The 20,341-nt window shown below is 40.1% G+C and overlaps 1 protein-coding gene across 2 annotated transcripts in view; it reads left to right on the plus strand.

Annotated features, from left to right (window-relative positions):
- The window catches only part of KCNAB1 (potassium voltage-gated channel subfamily A regulatory beta subunit 1), a 422,364-nt gene that overhangs the window by 338,085 nt on the left and 63,938 nt on the right, over nucleotides 1–20,341 (plus strand). For both annotated transcript variants that reach the window (XM_047785320.1, XM_047785330.1), the window contains exons 3-7: nucleotides 4,567–4,604; nucleotides 9,513–9,592; nucleotides 11,783–11,827; nucleotides 15,794–15,838; nucleotides 17,883–17,926. In XM_047785320.1, coding sequence (XP_047641276.1) covers nucleotides 4,567–4,604; nucleotides 9,513–9,592; nucleotides 11,783–11,827; nucleotides 15,794–15,838; nucleotides 17,883–17,926 — 252 coding nt within the window. The remainder of the gene's footprint in view (nucleotides 1–4,566; nucleotides 4,605–9,512; nucleotides 9,593–11,782; nucleotides 11,828–15,793; nucleotides 15,839–17,882; nucleotides 17,927–20,341) is intronic.

Genomic DNA, 20,341 nt, shown 5'->3' on the forward strand with positions numbered 1-20,341 from the left:
ATAATCTGAGTTCCCCTGTCTGGAAAGCTGCCACTCGATCTCTCTCCATCCCGAGGGAGTATCTCCTGTCTGTAACTCTTCTTCATGGGTGGCGGTGGACCCTGCCCACACTCTACCCCCATCGCCCCTCCCCCTGGTATCCTGAAAGTCAAAGAGAAGGACTTTCCCCTGGTCCTTCTCCAGGAGGGAGTGCAGCTGTTTGGGTTCCAGTGGATCAGTCGCCTAGGGAGTAGAACCAAAGACTATTGATGAGCATTTTTCATGTTTCTATAAATCAAAATAAACGTGTTTATTTGGTAGAAACTATCCCAGCATTTTATACATTAATGATGTTCAATTTAATTCACTTTAACCAGCAATTGTCAACTAAGGACTCTTCTATTCTAGGGCTCTAGAGATAAGATAAATGAAATTAAAACCTAACCCTCAGACAGCTTACTCCCTGGTAAAAGACATAAAGTCTGTAAACATATAAGTATAAAATAAATAAATAACAAATGTCTAAAGGGCCAGGGAGTTAGCCTATCTAAACAAAGTAAGCTAAATGAAAGAATGACAAAATCCCAGAAACAGAACCAAACTCTTCATTTTTGCTACATTATGATGTAGGCATAAAACTTAATGTAAACATATATGATATCCATATTCTATTTTATACTTAAAAACTTAAACTAAAACTGAAAAAGAAGAACATTTGTTATTATTATCTTATAATTCATTACTGCTTTGACTTGGAATTAGAAATATGATGCCTTGTTTTTGTTTTTGTTTTTGTTTTGCTTTTTAGGGCTGCACCTGCAGCGTATGGAAGTTCCCGAGCTAGGGTTCAGATCAGAGCTTCAGCTGCTGGCCTATGCCACAGCCACAGCAACAGCAACACAGAATCAAAGCCACATCTGCAACCTACACCATAGCTCACAGCAACACCAGACCCTTAACCCACTGAGAGAGGCCAGGGATCGAACCCGTATCCTCATGGATACTAGTTGGGTTTGTAACCTGCTGAGCCACAATGGAAACTCCCTGATGTCTTTTCTTCTGCACCAAATTATCAGTCAGGCCCTGTGGGTTTTTTTACTATGATATGTAGTATGCAGCCTAAATATGTAAACTGAGGTTGGTGGGTGGTTTCGTTCAGATCCATTTTGGAATAAAACTGCTCCTAAACATGTTTTACCCAGCGTGGATAGTTTCTCATAAGGAGGGTGATTTCTTCCAAGATGGATGTCCAATTCCACCTTTCAATGTTGTCATAGTCTTCAATACCATTTTGTAATATAGCTTGATAACTTCATAGCCCTTCATTTATACTATCAAAAATTAATTAAGAAAGGTAAGCTAAATAATGCTAGTTTATTTTTAGTTTGTTTCTCTTTTTTTCCTAGGGCTACACCCATGGTATATGCCATGGAGGTTCCCAGGCTAGGGGTCTAATTGGAGTTACAGCTGCCGGCCTACACCACAGCCACAACAACGCTGGATCCAAGTCACATCTGCGAGCTACATCAGAGCTCACGGCAATGTCGGATCCTTAGCCTACGGAACGAGGCCAGGGATCAAACCCACAACTTCATGATTCCTAGCTGGATTTGTTTCTGCTGCTCCACAACAGGAACTCCTAGTTTATTTTCTTAAAACATGAAATCCAGTATTCAAAGGCCCCATTTTGAAAGAATAAATTTCAGGCTATCATTTTCGTATCTGGGAACTGACCACAGTTTGAGAAAGCAACTCAAATAATTCTTTAATAAATGAATTTTCCAAAGACTGTGTTGTCAGGACGGAGAGAAGCAAGTGCTTCTGAATGCCCCAATAGAAAAATATTCACAAGGTGTCCATGAGGTGTAATGTCAGCAAGAAGCTTGGGACTTTGAGCCCAGTCTTAGTGGAAATGGGACTCTTTGCTTTGATGACATGAACAGTTAAAAAAAAAATTCTCTCCAACATCACGGTACAAGTAAGCCAGAAAATTCATTAAGCAAACACTGACCTGATATTGCTCTAAGACATGGAAGAATAGCTGATTCATTATATTAATTACTGAATCCATGGCTTGTCTCGTTTTAGCTTTTTAGCCCAAAGCAATTCCCAATGAATGAGAAAATTAATGGATTTATGTACAGTGACCCTATAAAAGGCTGCCACCTCAGATCAGTTGCTTGATGGGTCCAAGGTCAGCCTCACCTTTTGTGAGAACCTGATCTGTAGTAACACTTAACAATTTGAACAGCGCCTTCTATAGCCAATGGTCTAAGACTCTTCTCATCACAAAGTAAGCCTTTTTTTTTTTTTTTTGGTGTTTTGCCTTGCAGAGACTCTTTGTTCAAAAGTTCTTTGACCCCTCCAAAATTCTCAAAACATGGTAAATTAATATAGCCAGCAGTGTGTTATTATTTATATCTGTGTTCTCATTTGCTGCAAAAGAAAATGCCACCAATAATTTAACTTATCCTCAAAATTCTCAGCCATAATTTTAACATGCTGAGCTACAATGTTTTTGATTCGATGAACATTTGCAAGTGCTTGTTTATGCTCTGGACACATAATTTCTGCTACATTCAAAAGAGACTCTTTTATGAAAGTGTTGTCTGTAAAAAGGTTTAGATCCCCAGGATATTTTTTCACTTAATAGAGAACTGCATCTCACAGCAGATCTTTTATTTTATTCTCATTCAAAAACAAATGCTGCCATTTCTTCAGTCCATTACGTTTCCCAAAGCCCATCTTTTCTGTATGCCAGTCATGGCTGGTTTTATTACGGTGCCTTAAGTTGCAATTTTTCTGTGCAAATAATCTTTGTTTGGGAATTCCTTACATTCGCTCAAAAAGTGCACCTCTATTTTTTTCTTGAAGTACTCATTTGTTTTTCAGGAGATGCACAAGTCCATTTTCCTCTAAGTTTTACAATAAGAAAAATAGTAAATACGAGATAGTAAGTAACTGCCATTTGTTTCGGTTTAGAAATACAAAAGGAAGGTGTATGACCTTTGACTAAATAGGGAGGGCTATGCCTTCCACAGAAGGTATTGCCCTTCAGATTCAGGGGATGTCTGCTGTATGAGGTTCACTGTTGCTAAGAAAAGCTAGAAATCAGACATTTTAAAGAAAAATCTGCTACTTATCAAGATGTTGGTAATTTATTCTAAATTTATTAAAATACCAAGTGAGTCAACATTGTTTTTACTAGGTAAAAAAAAACCCTGCAAGCTGAGTGCAGTCTGTAAGCATCCATTTACAACCTCTGGGGATGTTGAATGTAACAGTAAAATAATCTATGTCCTACCTTTGTTTTTGTCCTTGAGACCTTAAAGGGGAAAAGGTACAGTTACATCAATATGCTTCTATGGGATACGAATCCATAGTTAATTTGGACATTTACTGATGAGGCAGCAAGATGCAGTGAAAAGGATATCCTCGAAGCCCAGCATGTGTGAGAGATCCTGGGTATTTCACTTATTAGGTAGGTTGATGTTAGAGTGCTCATCTAGAAACTGGGATAATAAAATTGCCTTGTAAGTTTGTCAAAATGCTTAGAGATGAAAGCATACATGTTTCTCAGTGAACAATTATCATTCGGAAGGTGTTCCATAAATGATAGCTATGACTATTATTACAAAACACAAAATATAAGTTTCTAACTGCATTTCTTTGTTGCCCCCACAAGGATCAACTACACCCAGCCACCTCCTGCCATCCGACCCACTCCACATTGAGTTTCACCTTCAGTGCAGGGTCTCACACCACAGCTCATCAGCCCACTCAGTATCTGCTTCCCTCTTGTTTCTTGAAAATCTTTGGCTACTGGTTATACCTCTCCTCCTTGCCTTCCCTAACCTCACTCTGGCTACTGCTTCTATGCCAAACCCAAACCAATGGTAATTTCCATTTTGGAATAGCAGGTCATAAGAGAGAAGATGCTCAAATGCCACCTCCCAGACTTTGGAAGTGGGCACTGGATGGATCTCTGAGGTGGTTCCTTTTGAAAAGGAATAGAGAACACAACTAAAGTCTCTTGTTGGAGGCAAAGAAAGGAAGAAATATGCCCCAAGGTCTTAACTTCACTATTGGAACTGGCTTCTTGGCTAAGCAGGAGCAAGAGCTTATGTGCAGCCTAAGCAGGCTTGAGGCACTGCCTTCTTGCTCTGCAGCATACATGGTCCAGTGTCAGAAAAAAAAGCATTTAGTAGGCTAAGTCTGCCATTAATGATGAAAATGCATCCAGAAGGGATGCAGACCCATTCTGGGACACTTAGCAACAGGAGGACAGGCAGGACTTCAGCTCCCAAGTGCTCCTCATCCAGACACCTTCATGAGCAGTAGCAGTAGGTTTACTAAAGTAACCCTGATATAAGAAACAGTATTTCCTGGAGTTCCTTTGTGGCTCAGCAGGTTAACGATCTGGCATTGTCACTGCTGTAGCTCTGGTTTGATCCTTGGCCCAGGAACTTCTGCATGCTGCATGCATGGCCAAAAGAAAAAAGAAAAAAAGAAAAGAAAAAGTGTTTCCTTCATGTACAATATTACAAATGTAACTATGAATAACATGCAGATATTTATTTTTTCTAGGAACATGGGTGACATTTGGAGGTCAAATTTCAGATGAGGTAAGTTACTTTTGGCTTTCATTATGCTGATTAGAGAAAATGCAGAGTGAACAGTACAATAGGAGTACTCTTCCTGAGATTCTGGCATTTTGCAAGGATAATGTTTTAATCAAAAGAAATGGTTAAGATTGACTCAAAGATTATTTTCCATTTTATCTTGCTTCTCATATTTTTCACATTAAGACTATTAATAACCCTTGAAGCTGTCAATCTATTATATGTTCAGGCTCAGTAACTAGAGAACAAGTCAGTTGGAATTAATAGTTAGTCACTTTACAAAACGTTTTTATTACTGGTATGTGTGTTTTATATTCACCGAGTGTGACTAACTGGTCCCAGTTTGCATGGACTTTCCTGTTTTAGGATCTCTCAGTCCAGGGCAAACTGGGACAATTGATCATTCTGTCTTGGGCAAGTTAATCCATCCTCTCTAGTCCTCAGTTTCTCATATTCAAAATGGGATGATAGTGTTGACCTTGAAGGTCTGCTGAAAAAATTAACCATGATAACATGCATGTCAAACATCTCTATAACCTTCTGACTAGTAGGTAGCAGACACTCAATACATGGGACCTATAACACTGCATTTACTACAAAACTCCTTCAAATCTTTATTTACACATTCAGAACAGTGTTTACCAAAGTGATACTCTTACTATTACCTGTAATTATTACCTTCATGGCATAAGTGAGCTATGGAGGCATTGAGTACCAACAGCTCCCCTAAAGAAACCCCCTCTGGTCCCTCTAAGCCTTGCTCGCCTTCTTTGACACCACTGAGGAGTCAGGGAAAGTTATCTGAGTGGATACATTCAGTGAGATCCGGCTCATTCTGCATTAACTTAGGTTTGCTAACATTTACATTTACCAACAGTTGCCACATCAGTAAAATGCAGATGATGGCCCCTGAGATTAGTGAACTGATGCCTCTGAAGGGCTTGGCCCTGTGCCTGACCCAGGTCCAGCCCTTTATAAAGGTAGTTCTTACTATCATTCCTAAGGAGATACTTAGGGAAATAACATAGCCCACAAGGTTACCATTATTTAATATGTCTAGGGGGAAGAGCCTTATCTGCATATTCCTATCTGTCTAGGTAACCACAGAGAGCTTGCCACAGAGGAGACCTTGGCAAGCAGACCTGCAATGGAAATTAGCATGCAGAACAGTTACTAGGATTGGGTCATGATGCAGTCTCAGCAATGATCTCAGCTGACCCTGTGGGAGCTCCAAAGCTGAGATGGCCCTGAAGAGTTGTGCCAGGTTGGGGCAAGAGGAGTGAACATTTATATCCCTTGTGTGAGCAATTTTTGGATAGAGGCTGCCCTGGGAAGCAGGTCTGACCTTGGGTTAGGTGATTCACTCTAGCCAAGTGCCTTCTCATCGCAGCATTCCTTGCAACTAGGGGAATAATCCCTGAGTTCTGAAGGAGGAGAGGCTGACCATCCCAGGGTCCAGTCCAGGACCTCTGACTAGCATCAGGACAACTCATGGAGGAGGCATAGAGGCAAGTCCCTAGATATCAAAGCAATAGCTGCAGACTTTAATCAGATGCAAAACAAGTGACAAGGAAGGCAGGAGATCTACAATAAATAATCCCCTGTATCCAGAACATGCACAAAATTTTACTGCTTAGTATGGTGCTTGGAGGGGAAAATGATAAAAGTATCTTCCCTTTGGAGCAGTGGGGTCAACTATAAGCATATAATTTCCTACTTCATCTTTGCTTTCTCCTCTGCTGCAGTGAGCCCAACTTGCCAAGGTCATAGGGCTGGCCTCCGAAACAAATCCTTTCAAAATTACAATTCTAAAAACCACACAGTAAATCTGTTGTGAATGACTGCAGAGGTTCCTACCTTGGATACAGACCAGACAAAGAGCTATTGTCTTTCCAGAGAGCAACTGTGGCTTCCCCCTCAGGGCCAGGCAGAGAGATTGCCAGCAAGAAGGAAGGGAGGCACAGCCAGACCACAGTCACACCCGTGGCTGAATTGATGGAGTTCAACTATTTCCAGGAGGCAGTACAGGCCAATAGCAATAAATTCACCTCCCTAGATTTTCCTGCTCACACTCTGGCTTCAGATGATCTCTGAAGGTCATATTAGAACAAAGAAGATACTAATACAAGATCCCGGGATGACCACACACAGTAATGTGCTGAGTGCTGCCTTGGGAGGTAGTGATGTCTTTGATACTGGGAGAGTTCAATCATTTATTGAATAGCCACTTAGCAGGAATATTATCAAAAGGATTCAAATTCAAAACTAGAGGATTCTGTGAAGTACCTCCCAAAGATGACTTGGCTTCATCATAAAACCAAGGTAGACATTATCCACATGAATTATAGTATTTTAAAATAATGTTAAGAGTGTATTTCCATCTTATAGCACTTAATTTTCGGAGTTTTATATATGTTTGTGTTTTCTTTTTTTTCTGTTTTTCTTTTCTTTTCTTTTTTTTTTTTTTTTTGGTCTTTTGTCTTTTGTCTTTTTAGGGCTGCACCTGCGGCATATGGAAGTTCCCAGGCTAGGGATCTAATTAATTGGAGCTATTGCTGCCGGCCTACACCAGAGCCACAGCAATGCCAGATCCGAGGCACATCTGCAACCTATACCACAGGCCACAGCTCATGGCAACACTAGATCCTTAACCCACTGAGCAAGGCCAGGGATTGAACCCACAACCTCATGGTTCCTAGTCAGATTTGTTTCTGCTGTGCCAAGAACTCCTATTCATGTTTTCTCATCTGTGAGGTAGACATCCTTCAATTGCAAGTAACAATAAATCCAACTCAAAATGGTTAAGTCAATAAAGGAAGAAATTATTTTTACTTTCAGATTAGTAGTGCATAGGTAGAGCAAGCTTTAGGATGACTCAGTCAGAGCTTCCACTCCACTTACTGGTGATTCTCCAGACCTTGTGTTCCCTTGTATGTCAACTTCATCCTCAGTAAGATAGCTATAGATAGCTTAGATCTCAATTAGAATAATAACTCCAGGGAAAGAATTTGGCTTCCAGAAAGTCTGCAAGAAGAACAAGGAAAAATGTTCCCAGAAGACCTCAGTCAATCTCTCCTCACATCCCATTGGCCCAGATGTGTCACATGACCTTCCCTGAACCACAGTAAGGCCCATCAGGCATCCCTTGAAAGAGAATGAGGTCAGCTTCCCCTGTGACCTATGGGTGCCCCGAGGGACCTGAACAGAATCATCCTTATTTTGTAGCTGAAGAAACTGAAATACAGGTCAAATGATTTGCCCACATTTATTTGTCTAGTATGTGGTACATTCAGGGCCAGCACTGGTCCTCTGACTTAGTTCAGTGATTTCTTTTAATTATTCCACACTTGGGTCTTCAATCCCATGATTGTAAAACATCTCAGCAATCATTTAGTCTAATTCTCCATCCACGGTTCTCCATCTTATCTTAAAATTTCTTTCTAGATAGGATTTATTATGCATATTTCCCAGTAATAATCCACTAGTATGTCATGTGACACAACAAAAGGATGATGTGAGCACAATAATTTCTAAAACATAGGATAGTCATGGAGTTCCCATCATGGTTCAGTGGATTAAGAACCTGACTAGTGTCCATGAAAAGGTGGGTTTGATCCCTGGCTTCACTCAACAGATTAAGGATCCAGTGTTGCCATGAGCTATGGTGTATGTTGCAGACACAGCTTGAATCCTTCGTTGCTGTGGCTGTGGTGTAGGCTGGCATCTACAGCTCAGATTCACCCCCTAGCCTGGGAACTTCCATATGCCTCGGATGCAACGCTAAAAAGAAAATTAATTAATTAATTTAAAAAAATAGGACAATCATAATGTGAAAAACTATACTCATCTTAACTTTCAGTTTCTACTTAGGATAAGAGTCATAATGGTAGCAAATTAAAAGCACTTTTGATACTGTTATTCTAAAGGATTTGCATGGAGTCTATTGTGCTAGCCTGACAATTTTCTTGGTACACCAAATTTTAAAATGAGAAGAAAATAGTTTATCTTGGAAATGCTGATGAAGCACCCTTAGCCCACAATCAAAAACATAATGGAAAAATCAATTTCAATTATTCATAATGTGTGTAATTTTTCAATTGACTAATAAATCCATCAGCAAAATGAAAAAAAAATATCCTTTCTCTGGTATTGTTTATTGCTGTCCCTTTAGGACCATCCTTCAAGGTATTGTTTATAGCTATTCCTTGTGCTCTTCTGTCACACTTCCTGCTTGTGTTCAGAAGCACAAAGAAAGGAACAAGTTGCTTGGAGAGCTTACAGCTGACCTGTGAGGAGCTGGTTCACTCTCTGTCCCCTACTTGTGTCGGCTGGCGGTCATTCTGTGATGATGCCTGAGGTGTGCTGAGCTGTGGGTGGTAGGAGTCTTATAACCGACCCAGCTCCATCTAACCTTTGGTTCATCAGCACAGTCTGCTAAGCCTCCAGGAAAAAGAGGCATGAGCTTTCAGGTCAGGAGTCACCCAGCTGCCAGAACCTATTGGCTTGGGGAAAAGAGAAAGAAGAAAAAGTCACCAGTGATAAAATGACCCTCTTTGTCAGAAAGATTCTAATGCCACAGAGAATGTTGTCAAGTTAGGCCTTCCAAGCAGAGTGAGAAACACAAGTCTCTCCACCTCACTGTGCTCCTGGGGTCTGCCTTATCCCAGTACTGAATGAAGTCCCTCAGTGCCTGGCCTTTGTCTACAGGAAGGAATATTTATACAGGCTGGCTCAATCTTCTTCCTCTTCTTTTTTTTTTTTTTTTTTTTTTCCTGTCTTTCTTTAATACAACTGAAGAAAACAAGAATGGTCAATGAGATTTCTGTGTAAAAACCACCAGAGGATTCCAAGTTGTTTCCTGGCTTTGGAAAGCATTTGGCTTGTCTTCTGACTTTCGTATCTTCTTGGTAGGTTGCCGAACGGCTGATGACAATTGCTTATGAGAGCGGAGTGAATCTCTTTGATACAGCCGAGGTCTACGCTGCTGGAAAGTAAGTCAATGCCCGATGTGTCCCTCAGGTGGCATTTCTAGAACCAAGAGACTCTGCCCAGATCATTGCTGACATGTTGATGAGAAGGGTCTGTCCTTCCCACACATGTTGATGCCACTGCTTTTCTCCCTCTCTCACCCACCATTACCCAGATTGGGGCTATTGACTGTCTCTGGGCCCCTCTGCCCATGCAAACCTTCCCACCTCTGGTTCCTGTGTGAAGAATGGACTGGAAGCACTTGCCATGATCTACATGAGGGGCTGAGGTGGTTGGGACCAGAGTAGTGGCAGTGGGGATCCATAATGTTAGCCGAATGTAATTAATATAAGTGAGCAGATTCCAATGTGGTTGTTCCAAAATTAGTCTCATTCTTTCATAACCACACCTCTTAGTTCCCCAACCCTATGGGAACTGGGGCATCTTCTCTGTAAAGAAGCAGGGATTGCTCCTCCTGTTTGCAGGCCTATCCTTCTGCTCTGCACTAGAGGTAGATTAGAGACTAAAAGAGGGATCCCCAAAGATGCCAAGAAGCTCAATATCTTTTTAAGAGGACATTTCAGACCCCATTCTTAGGACAGAGAGGGCTGCAAAGAGGCCTTACTTCTTTTGCTGGAGAAGTTACATCTGGCTACAAGTTTTTATGGACCTGAGAGCATGTTTGGGGCTCTAAGACAAGACTTGGGACTAAGTCAGAACACATGGGTACCGTGCTCTGGGGTCAGGTCTCATTTCAACAGAAGTGGAGTACTTTGACCTCCTGCTGTGAGCATAGATGCAGGGACAGAAAGAAACTAAACAGCTGGCCAGCTGCTTGAGCAGCTCTGCAATTTTCTGACAGGGATGTGGAGCATAATCACCTGAAGGCCTGATTTCCTACCTTCTGGATGAGAATTACAATCAAGCTGCTGAATCAGGTTCACTGCTGCCTGGTAAAAGTGCATTTTCCTAGCCTGAGTTCCTCCTTTTCAAGGGCAGGTCTATGTTTAAGGACCATCAGGGTGGTTCAGAGCCCACATCCTTAATGTTTTCTGTTGAGTCCAAGGAGAGAAAATAAAATTGATGTGGTCTTGTTCCCTTCCACATCCTACCCTATCTCACCATTTCCATTTTCGCTGAATCCTGTTTGGTATCAAATGAGGCTAACCCCATTAGGTACTAAGGTGAAAAAAGGGGCATTGATTAACAAATCTATTAGAATCCTGTTTGTATTCCTATTGTGAAGGATAATTGGTCCTGATTAATTATTGACTGATTGTCTGTGTGTAATAAGATGGGTTCCCACTGTGAAATGCCAGGTTGCAAGAGAGACAGACAAGAGGAGAGAACCCTAGGGTAACATTCAGTGCGTTTCTACTTGGGTCACACTCCCCAGCTAACCCACATCATGGTTTATTGCAGGGCTGTGTACTCCAACAAAGATGGGACTTTGAGTTAAGACGAGTCAGTTAGCGATAACTCAATCTATCGGACGCTGGGGACAAAGTACTGATTCCCTTGATGTCCTCATTCACAAACCTCTGAGAGCCCAGCTGCTTCTCATAACATTGGTCTGACTGGGAGGAACTAAGGAGAAAGTTTTGGTCTCCTTAAGTTTGGGTCCCAGATGGGGTAGGGGCAGGGGCGAAGGACAGAGGGATGTCTTCAGTATAGTTAGCCACAAGAAGGACACTTTGCTATGACTTCTTATATCCTCCTATGATAGTGCTTGTCACACTTGGATTCTTTTACCCTGCAAGATAAGTGAGAGTCAGTGATTTCTGTCTGAAAAGAATTAGGTTTCATTGCCCTCCATGGTCACAATTGGAGACCACAGACACAAAACAAACGAACAAACAAACAAACAGCCCTTGTTTCCCATCAAACAATGCCAAGCAGGACAGTTATATATGGGATCAGTGGTTCAAGAACACCAAACTGCCAAATGGCTCTGCTGTTTCCTAGTATCAGGACCGCAGGCGATCTCCTGACAGCATGTCAGGATTTGGCAGGTGCTTCTGGAATTCTCTGGGAGCAGGATTCTGCCGGCACAAGCAGAAACAGCGGAAACTCTGCTACCAGCCGCGAGCAGCTTCTATTTTCGGGACATGTAGGCACTGAGAGTTCAAACAAGGAAGGGAATCTAGTGTTTTGGATTGACTCTTGAATTTCCAGGATAATGAATCCTAAGACATTATCTGCTTCCCTTTCAGGGCTGAAGTGATTCTGGGGAGCATCATCAAGAAGAAAGGTTGGAGGTAATACATTCACCGTAATCATTTACTTGCCTTTAAAAATACTGTTATTATTCTGTACCAGAAAAGAGAAAATAAAATTGCATGACAACTAACCAAAATGCTCTTAAAAAGTCATTATTGGTAAAGAAATGATTTACAGTGTTTTGAAAATAAATATTAGCGAGTTCATTATTTGTGCTTCAAAAATGATTGGCTTGCCCTGGTTGAACAGAGAAGGAGAGAATGTTCATAAGATATACATGAAAGGAAAGTGGCATTTTTCTAGTTTCTAACTTCCATTAGTGGTAATCTGGTGCAGGAAGCCAGCTAACAAGATGCTGATTATTCATAGAAATGGATGTATGTTTATTGTTCATTTTATTAACAACCCTGGATGCAAAGAAACAATGAAACAAAAAGCCCTTGGGATAAATAACTCATAGCTTTCTTATCTAAACACAATTAGCCAGCATCTCTGCTGTGTGCCAAGAGCCCTATTATCTGGGCATTCAGGAAAGTGCTTTGTCTGCTTTTCTGGAGGTGTTATTTCCCATCCCATCACCTTCTGTAGCCAAAGCCAGTAGTAATGAGGGATGCTGTAATGTGTGTGGGGAGTAGGGGAAGGCAGACCCCCTCCAGCTCATCACATGAATCAGCCCCAACAGCCATTTCTCCCCAGCATGAATACAGAATCAGGCAAAGCCCAGCAAAGACTACTGGAAAATTTGGAGTGGTCTTCTGCTCTGGTATAAGATCTGCTGATGGCCAAATAAGTAACAGTTCTGTAGTATGAGTAGAAATGGAAACCCAGAAATTTATAGTGATATGAGCAAATAAATTTTGGTGACCTACTTCCTCCCTCTCCCTTCACCTCCTTTACCACTTCAGGGACTGTAAGATCATGAAGAAAAAGTTGCATTAAGCCTTAAATATTGAAAAATTTTCACATTCCAAACCAGTCTTCCAATTTGCCTGAGTTACCTTCCCAGTCAGAATGTTGGTCCATCCATCACTGCTCCAGTAGGACTGTTATCACTTTCTTAGGGCTACTATAACAATGTGCCACAACCTGGGTGGCTTAAAACAACAGTAATTTATTTTCTCACAGTTCTGGGGGCAAAAGTACAAAATGAATGTTTGGACAAGGCATGCTCTTTCTGAATCCTTCCTTGCATCTTCCTAGCTTCTGGTGGTTGCTGGCAATCTTTGGCATTTCTTGGTTTACAGCTGCAGCTCTTCAACACCTGCCTCTGTCATCATATAGCATTCTCCCTTCATGTGTCTGTGTGTGCTCTTATAAAGACCAGTCATATTGGATAAAAGGCCCACCCTACTCCAGTATGACCTCATCTTAATTTAACTATTTGCATCATCAATGACCCTATTTCCAGATAAGCTCACATTCTGAGATACTGGGAGATAGTACTTTAACATATCTTTTGGGGGAGTACACTACTCAACCTGTAACAGATATTTTGGAGATGAGTTCACTTTCATCCAATTAAATCAGCAGTGAGGTATAGGCTGCCAGGGTGCACCTGAACGCAGAGGGGAAGCTCCAGTGCAGTAGTGCTCTTCCCTTCTGCACCCAGACAACATTATCATCACTCACCATACTTTGCAAAGCTTCTTAACCTTTTGTAGAAAACAGAATAACATGCATCTTTTGCAAACTGCCTTTTAGTCTTGCAAATAAAAACTCAAGCTATTCCTATGCTACAGAATATTAATATCAAATTTACAGCTACTCATCCAAGAACGTTGAAAAGATAAATCATAATAACATCATAGTATGGAGGCTATAAAATCTGTTTCAACTAGCATTCTTAGCTTCTTGTCCCAAGACCACCACTTGCTCTCTGTGTTGTCAGGGCAAGTTATTTCTCTGAGCCTCAATTTTCCCCACCTATAAAATGGACAGCATAACTCTTTATGGAGCATTGTGCTGATAAGGAGAGTTAAGATGGATAAAAGAATGTCAAAGGCTGTGCTATATCCGTGTGAAGGATTCCAATTATCATTCTTCACCCACTCAGAGGAGTTACTCTAAATGCCTCCATGAGGTAGTAATAATTCGCCAGGTTGCAGTCTACTCTCTATTTGAACATAAATATTAGTGTGCACACAGATATAGGACAAACATTTTACACAAAGCCCAATTTTGGAAAAATAAGTCTATGGTGGATTTGGATAGAACATACGGCCTTGGTAAGTCCTACTGGTCTGAATAATCTAGAAGGCTACACTCACTTTTTTATTATTTTGACTGTGCCTGTAGCATGTGAAACTTTACGGGCCAGACATGGAACTGCACTATAGCAGTGACCCAGGCCACTGCAATACAAAATATAGGATCCTGGAGTTCCCATCATGGTGCAGCGGAAATGAATCCAACTAGGAACCATGAGATTGCGAGTTCAATCCCTGGCCTTCCTCAGTGGGTTAAGGATTTGGTGTTGCTGTGAGCTGTGGTGTAGGTTGAAGACACGGCTTGGATCCCACGTCGCTGTGGCTGTGGGGTAGGCCGGCAGCTGTAGCTCCAATTAGACTCTTAACCTGGGAACCTCCATATGCCGTGGGTGTGGCCCTAAAAAGCAAAAAAACAAACAAACAAAAAAAAACAGGATCCTTAACCCACTGCACCACAAGAAAATGCCCTATGCTCACTTTTTAATCAGATTCCATCCAGAGCTTTTTGTTGAAACCTAAAAATGTTTGCTAAAGGACACATGGCATCTCTGTGGCAGATTGCTGTCATACTAGGTATCGTGAGTTTGAGGGATTATCCTGGAGAGTTCATCAGCCCTTTGGGGGTATGTTATCTCCAGATGCTTATGTCTCTAGACCTTATGTTATAGTGACTCAAATTACTTTTGGGGGAATTAACTTTAGTGGGATGCGAATACTGACATTTTCTACAAATTTTTCTTGTTGCAACCAAGTTGTCAGAGTTTCACCGTTATTCCCCATTGGTTATCATTAATCATGCTAGGCTTTTATACCTGAGGGCACCAGGCATAGACTCTACAGATGATGGAATTATAAATGCCTTATTTCAAATAGTCCCGAAGTTTGGTCTTAAATTTTGAATCTCAAGTGCTTTTTTTTTTTTTCCTCAACCAATTCAATTGAATTATATACCTGGAGAAACTAAATTACACTGAGATCTGCCTCCCAATTTTAAATTACATGACTATAGTTCTCAAGACATATTTCATATTCCACAATCATAATGGTGTGATTGCATTTCCTGCCCTTGGGTGTGGTTTTGAGAAGGTAATGAATTTGCTGACAAGATTTCCACATTTCATTCCCTTAGGAATAAAGTGGTAAAATTTTGAGTTAAGGATTTTAGGATTGTTTTCCTAAAATAACATTTCCATTTAATAAGACAGTCAAAGAAATTTTATTCCTATTTATTGACTAATTTTATTAATGTTTTCATGTAGTCAGTTCTTCCCTGTAAATGCACTGGTTGGAAAGAGTCATAACTCAGAGACACTAGAATCCATGGTCCTTGGCACAGGGTAGACATACACCCAGGAAAGTCTGTGATCAATTAACACTATGTCAGTTGCTCAATAATTGTTAGTTGGTGCTATTTGAGTTCCTAAAGCAATTCATCCTTCAAGTTCTTTCACTTACTCTTCTCATTTTCCATTCTGACTTTCCATGCCTACCGCTCACCTTTACTTGGCTACCACCCAATCACCTGTGTGTTGTCATAGCCCCCCTCCTCCTCTGGCCCCTCCAAGTAAAGCTCACTTCCCTTCAGACCTCTTTCTCTAGGATCTGACTTCAAGTCCCCACTCAACAGCTTCCTTTTCTCCTTACATTTTAATGACATGAATGAACCAATTTATCCCTATACAAATTTCTTAAAATCTGTGGTACAATAAATTCTTTCTTGTGCTGTAATAATAATATGACTCAGTACAATAGCTAGCAATTATTTAATATTTCTCTGTTTGTCTGTTTAACATATAGGAGGTCCAGCCTGGTCATAACAACCAAACTCTACTGGGGCGGAAAGTAAGTTAAATACTTTTTAATTTCCCTACCTAAAAAAGGAAACAGATAGTAATTTGTGCTTTGATCCTTTCAGACAACTATTTTACATTTAATGTACTAAAATTAATTAGTTTGGAAAGAAAGATTATTTTCCTCACTTGAAGGAAATTGCAATTAGCCTAGAATTCAGTTCTAGCAAAATACCCCCAAAGAAGTTTAATACAGCATATGTGGTCATTTGTTACTACATGATTCATGGAGATTTTCAAATACCAACCTCATACTTAGAACTGTTTCCAAAGTAGTGTTCAAATTTTGGAAAAAGAAAATAAGTACATAGCATCACAGAAGAATAGCTACTGGAATCTGCCAAAATTCAGAGACTTACATGGAAAGTGATGATAAAAATATCTTGCCTGGCCCCACGTGTGAGTTTCTGATCATTTCTGCAAAGGGCTCTGAAAATGCTAATCAAAAGGACCATCTCATCGAAGAATAACAGGAAGGGGCCTGTATCACTTGCTGTCAAGCCAAATGAAAGAGTGGTCCTCTCTCTGTTTTGGGATGCAGAACAAATTTCACAGGATGAATTGGCTTCTGATGGGCCTGCTGGTGTTTGAACTGGTACTGACATTATTCAGCTTGACTTACTTAGAACTCTGGCCTCTTTGACAAACATGTGAGAAAATAGCAAGCTATTCCATATACCTTTTTGTGGAACTCTCAAAGTTTTCCATAAAGTCTTAATAAAAAACAAAGACAAACCCATTCAAACAAAACCTTATTTACTTCCCCGTAACGCATAAGAAATAAAGATAAGATTAAGAGAATCTTCTAATCAAAGTGTATGTGTGTATATACACATATACATGCTCATATTTTATTGCTATTTTGGAGTTTATTTATGATGACTATGAAGACAGAAATATGGATCTTGGATTTTTATTCCTCTTGTAACATATATAAAATAAAGCAACATGGTGCCTATGCGAAACACAGGTTTACATTATGTGTACTCTTATTCATGGTCCCATTGCTTGGTGCTTTGCAGTACTACTCACAACCTTGTCTATAATATAGAATAAACAGGAAATAAGACAGTTTGCAAGAACTATTATGTAGTAGAGTACTATGTGCAATATTATGTAATATGATTTTTAAAAATTCCAAACCACCAAAGGTGAATGATAAACCACTATGTTTTTAAAAGGAATTGCCAAAAGGATTGATGTTGAAGAAATATTTCATCAGTACTTTAAAACTCAAAGACCAGAATTTCCCATCGTGGCACAGAGGAAACAAATCTGACTAGGAACCATGAGGTTGCGGGTTCGATCCCTGGCCTCCCTCACTGGGTAAAGGATCTGGTGTTGCTATGGCTGTGGTGTAGGCCAGCAGCTGTAGCTCCGATTCAACCCCTAGCCTGGGAACCTCCACATGCCTTGAGTGTGGCCCTAAAAAGACAACAAACAAACAAAAAAAACCCTCAAAGACCACACTTCTTTCTAATTTACCAGAGGTTAAGAATGGTCTGGGCAGGCAAAAATCCTGATTAAAGATTTTTCTTCTTAGGAAACTAATTTAAGGAAGACTTGGTACATCACATTTTAAAAGAAAATAGTTGTTCAATTTCTTTTGAGAGTCAAAAGCCACTTTCAAATTTGCTTCCTTTCTCATAAAAGCCAATGTCCAATGTTATAGTAAGCTCACAAACTTATGTCAAGCCTTTTTTGCGGGGGTTGGGATTGGTTAAGAACAAGGCAGGAAGGTTGAGCTATGTGTCAAGTGTCCAAGTGTATGTGACAAGGTGTACATGGCTGAATTATTATTAACATGGTGTGATGACTATGACGGTTAATTCATCCTCTGGGGTCTCCAAAGAAAAGCCTCTTGACATGCTGCCCACAATCCTTCTCACCTCAGCCTGCATCGGTGCAGAATATGCCAAGAACAGGGTATGAAATTAACATTCGGTCTAGAATGACTATTCTTGTGTACTTTTGAAACAGCAATTAAAAAAAAAAGCACACCCCACTCAAAGTCATTTGCTTCTTTTTCTTGTCAGAGCTGAAACAGAAAGAGGGTTGTCAAGAAAACATATTATTGAAGGTAGGTACCGCTGCTTCCATTTTATTTTCATTTGTGGGCTGCTGATTCAAGAAACGTATCAACCAGATAGGATCAAAATATATTGGAAAAGGGTAAAATTCTCTATGAGAAGAACCACAGTAAACCATATTTCTTCCTGGCATTGAGTATGGGGGGTATAGTGATATAGAGGGGAGAAGGAAAACTCGAAAGAAAAAGACTAGATTTTCCAGAACTCCTCTCCTTTACAGTTATGCTAACATTAATAAAGTACTTCCATGGATTTTTTAAAGAGTCTTATTAATATATAGTTTGTATACCATAAAAATTTACCCATTTTAAATATATATAATTCATTGATAACTGAAAATAATTACAGAGTATACAGTCATCTCTGTAATTCAATTTTAAACATTTTCATCTCCCCAAAAAGAAACCTGGTACCCACTAATAGTTATTTCTCATCCCCTCCTTACCCTCACCCATAGCCTATCTATACATTTGCCAATTCTGGACATTTCACATAAATTTAGATCATACAATACGTAATATTTTGTAACTGGCTTCCTTCACTTAGCATAATGTTCATCTATGTTGTAGCATGGATCAGTACTTCATTTCTTTCTTTCTTTCTTTCTTTCTTTCTTTCTTTCTTTCTTTCTTTCTTTCTTTCTTTCTTTCTTTCTTTCTTTCTTTCTTTTTCTTTCTTTTTTTGTCTTTTTAGCACCGCACCCATGGCATATGGAGGTTCCCAGGCTAGAGGTCCAATCAGAGCTGCAGCTGCCAGCCTACGCCAAAGCCACAGCAACACGGGATCCAAGCCGTGTCTGCAACCTACACCATAGCTTACGACAACGCTGGATCTTTAACCCACTGAGCAAGGCTAGGGATTGAACCAGCATCCTCATGGATACTAGTCAGGTTCGTTAACAACTGGGCCACGACAGGAACTCTAGTACTTCATTTCTTTTTGTTGCCAAATAAAATTCCATGGTATGAATATACCACATTTTGTTTATCTACTCATCCATCAGCGTACATTTGAGTTGTTTTCATTTTTCAATTATCATGAATAATGCTGCTATGAACAGCTGTGTATAAGTTTTTGTGCGGACATATATTAAGACTACTATACTTTTTAAAAAGAGCATATATACAAAAGTTCCCGTCATGGCACAGCGGAAACGAATCCGACTACAAACCATGAGTTTGTGGGTTCGATCTCTGGCCTTGCTCAGTGGGTTAAGGATCCGGTAGTGCCTGTGAGCTGTGGTGTAGATCGCAGATGTGGCTCAGATCCTGCATTGCTGTGGCTGTGGTGTAGGCCAGCAGCTGTAGCTCTAATTAGACCTTTAGCCTGGGAGCCTCCATATGCCATGGATTCAGCCCTAAAAAGACAAAAGACGATGGGAAAAAAAAAAAAGAATATATGCATTAAAAAAAAAAAAACTTGTGGAAAATTACAGTTATGTAATTGATTCACAGTGCCATTGCTTTTGCAATGGTGCTCCAAACTGTATAGTTTAGAAATACACAAAAATAATACAGTCCCCAAGCACCATTATGTAGTAGAATACTATACTCTACTTCAGTGTGAGGATTCTGAGAATTGTGAGGAAATTTTTTTTATTTCTTGCTTGTCTATATATTACAAAAAATTTACATTTCTACCTTTTGCAATAAAGGAAAAATGTTAAAAGGAACTGCCATATATTTCTAACATCTTTATACCAGTTCATAGGAATTTAAGATTTTTATAACTTTAGGAGTTCCCATCATGGCTCAGTGGTTAACGAATCTGACTAGGAACCATGAGGTTGCGGGTTCTATTCCTGGCCTTGCTCAGTGGGTTAGGGATCCGGTGTTGCCGTGAGCTGTGGTGTAGTTCGCAGACTCAGCTCAGATCCCTCTAATCTCACTACTTTTAAAATAAAAATAGTTGAAGAAGTCAAGTCCTCCCTTTGCTCACCTCATCTCATTGCACAGTTTGACAATCTGGTGCATAGTCTTCCTACGTTTCCCTGTAGTCATATTGACTTATCTGTCTACCTATTCATGCTACTTATAAATACAAAAATGTATGTATTAATCACTAACTGGTTTTTAATGTGTTTGTGGGCATTTGGGCTTTGAAATCAGATAAACATTGGTTCAAGTGCTAACTCTGTCATTTATGAGCTGGGGGACTATGTGCAACTTATTTAACCTCATTCATCCTCCATCTCCTGCACTATAAAATGGGCTGTAAATTGTCTATGGTCACAAGGTTACTATTCATGGGTTCAACTTAGATTATTCACATTGAGCACAATGTTGCATAATAAGCATTTAATAAATGTTATTTTTGTCGTCGCTGCCATCATCGTCATCACCACAGTTCTTAATAGTGCAACTGCTAGTCTTCCTTCTATGGATAAGGACATGCTTTACTAAGTA

This window comes from Phacochoerus africanus, chromosome 1 (genome assembly GCF_016906955.1).
Source record: "Phacochoerus africanus isolate WHEZ1 chromosome 1, ROS_Pafr_v1, whole genome shotgun sequence".
NCBI lineage: Eukaryota > Metazoa > Chordata > Mammalia > Artiodactyla > Suidae > Phacochoerus > Phacochoerus africanus.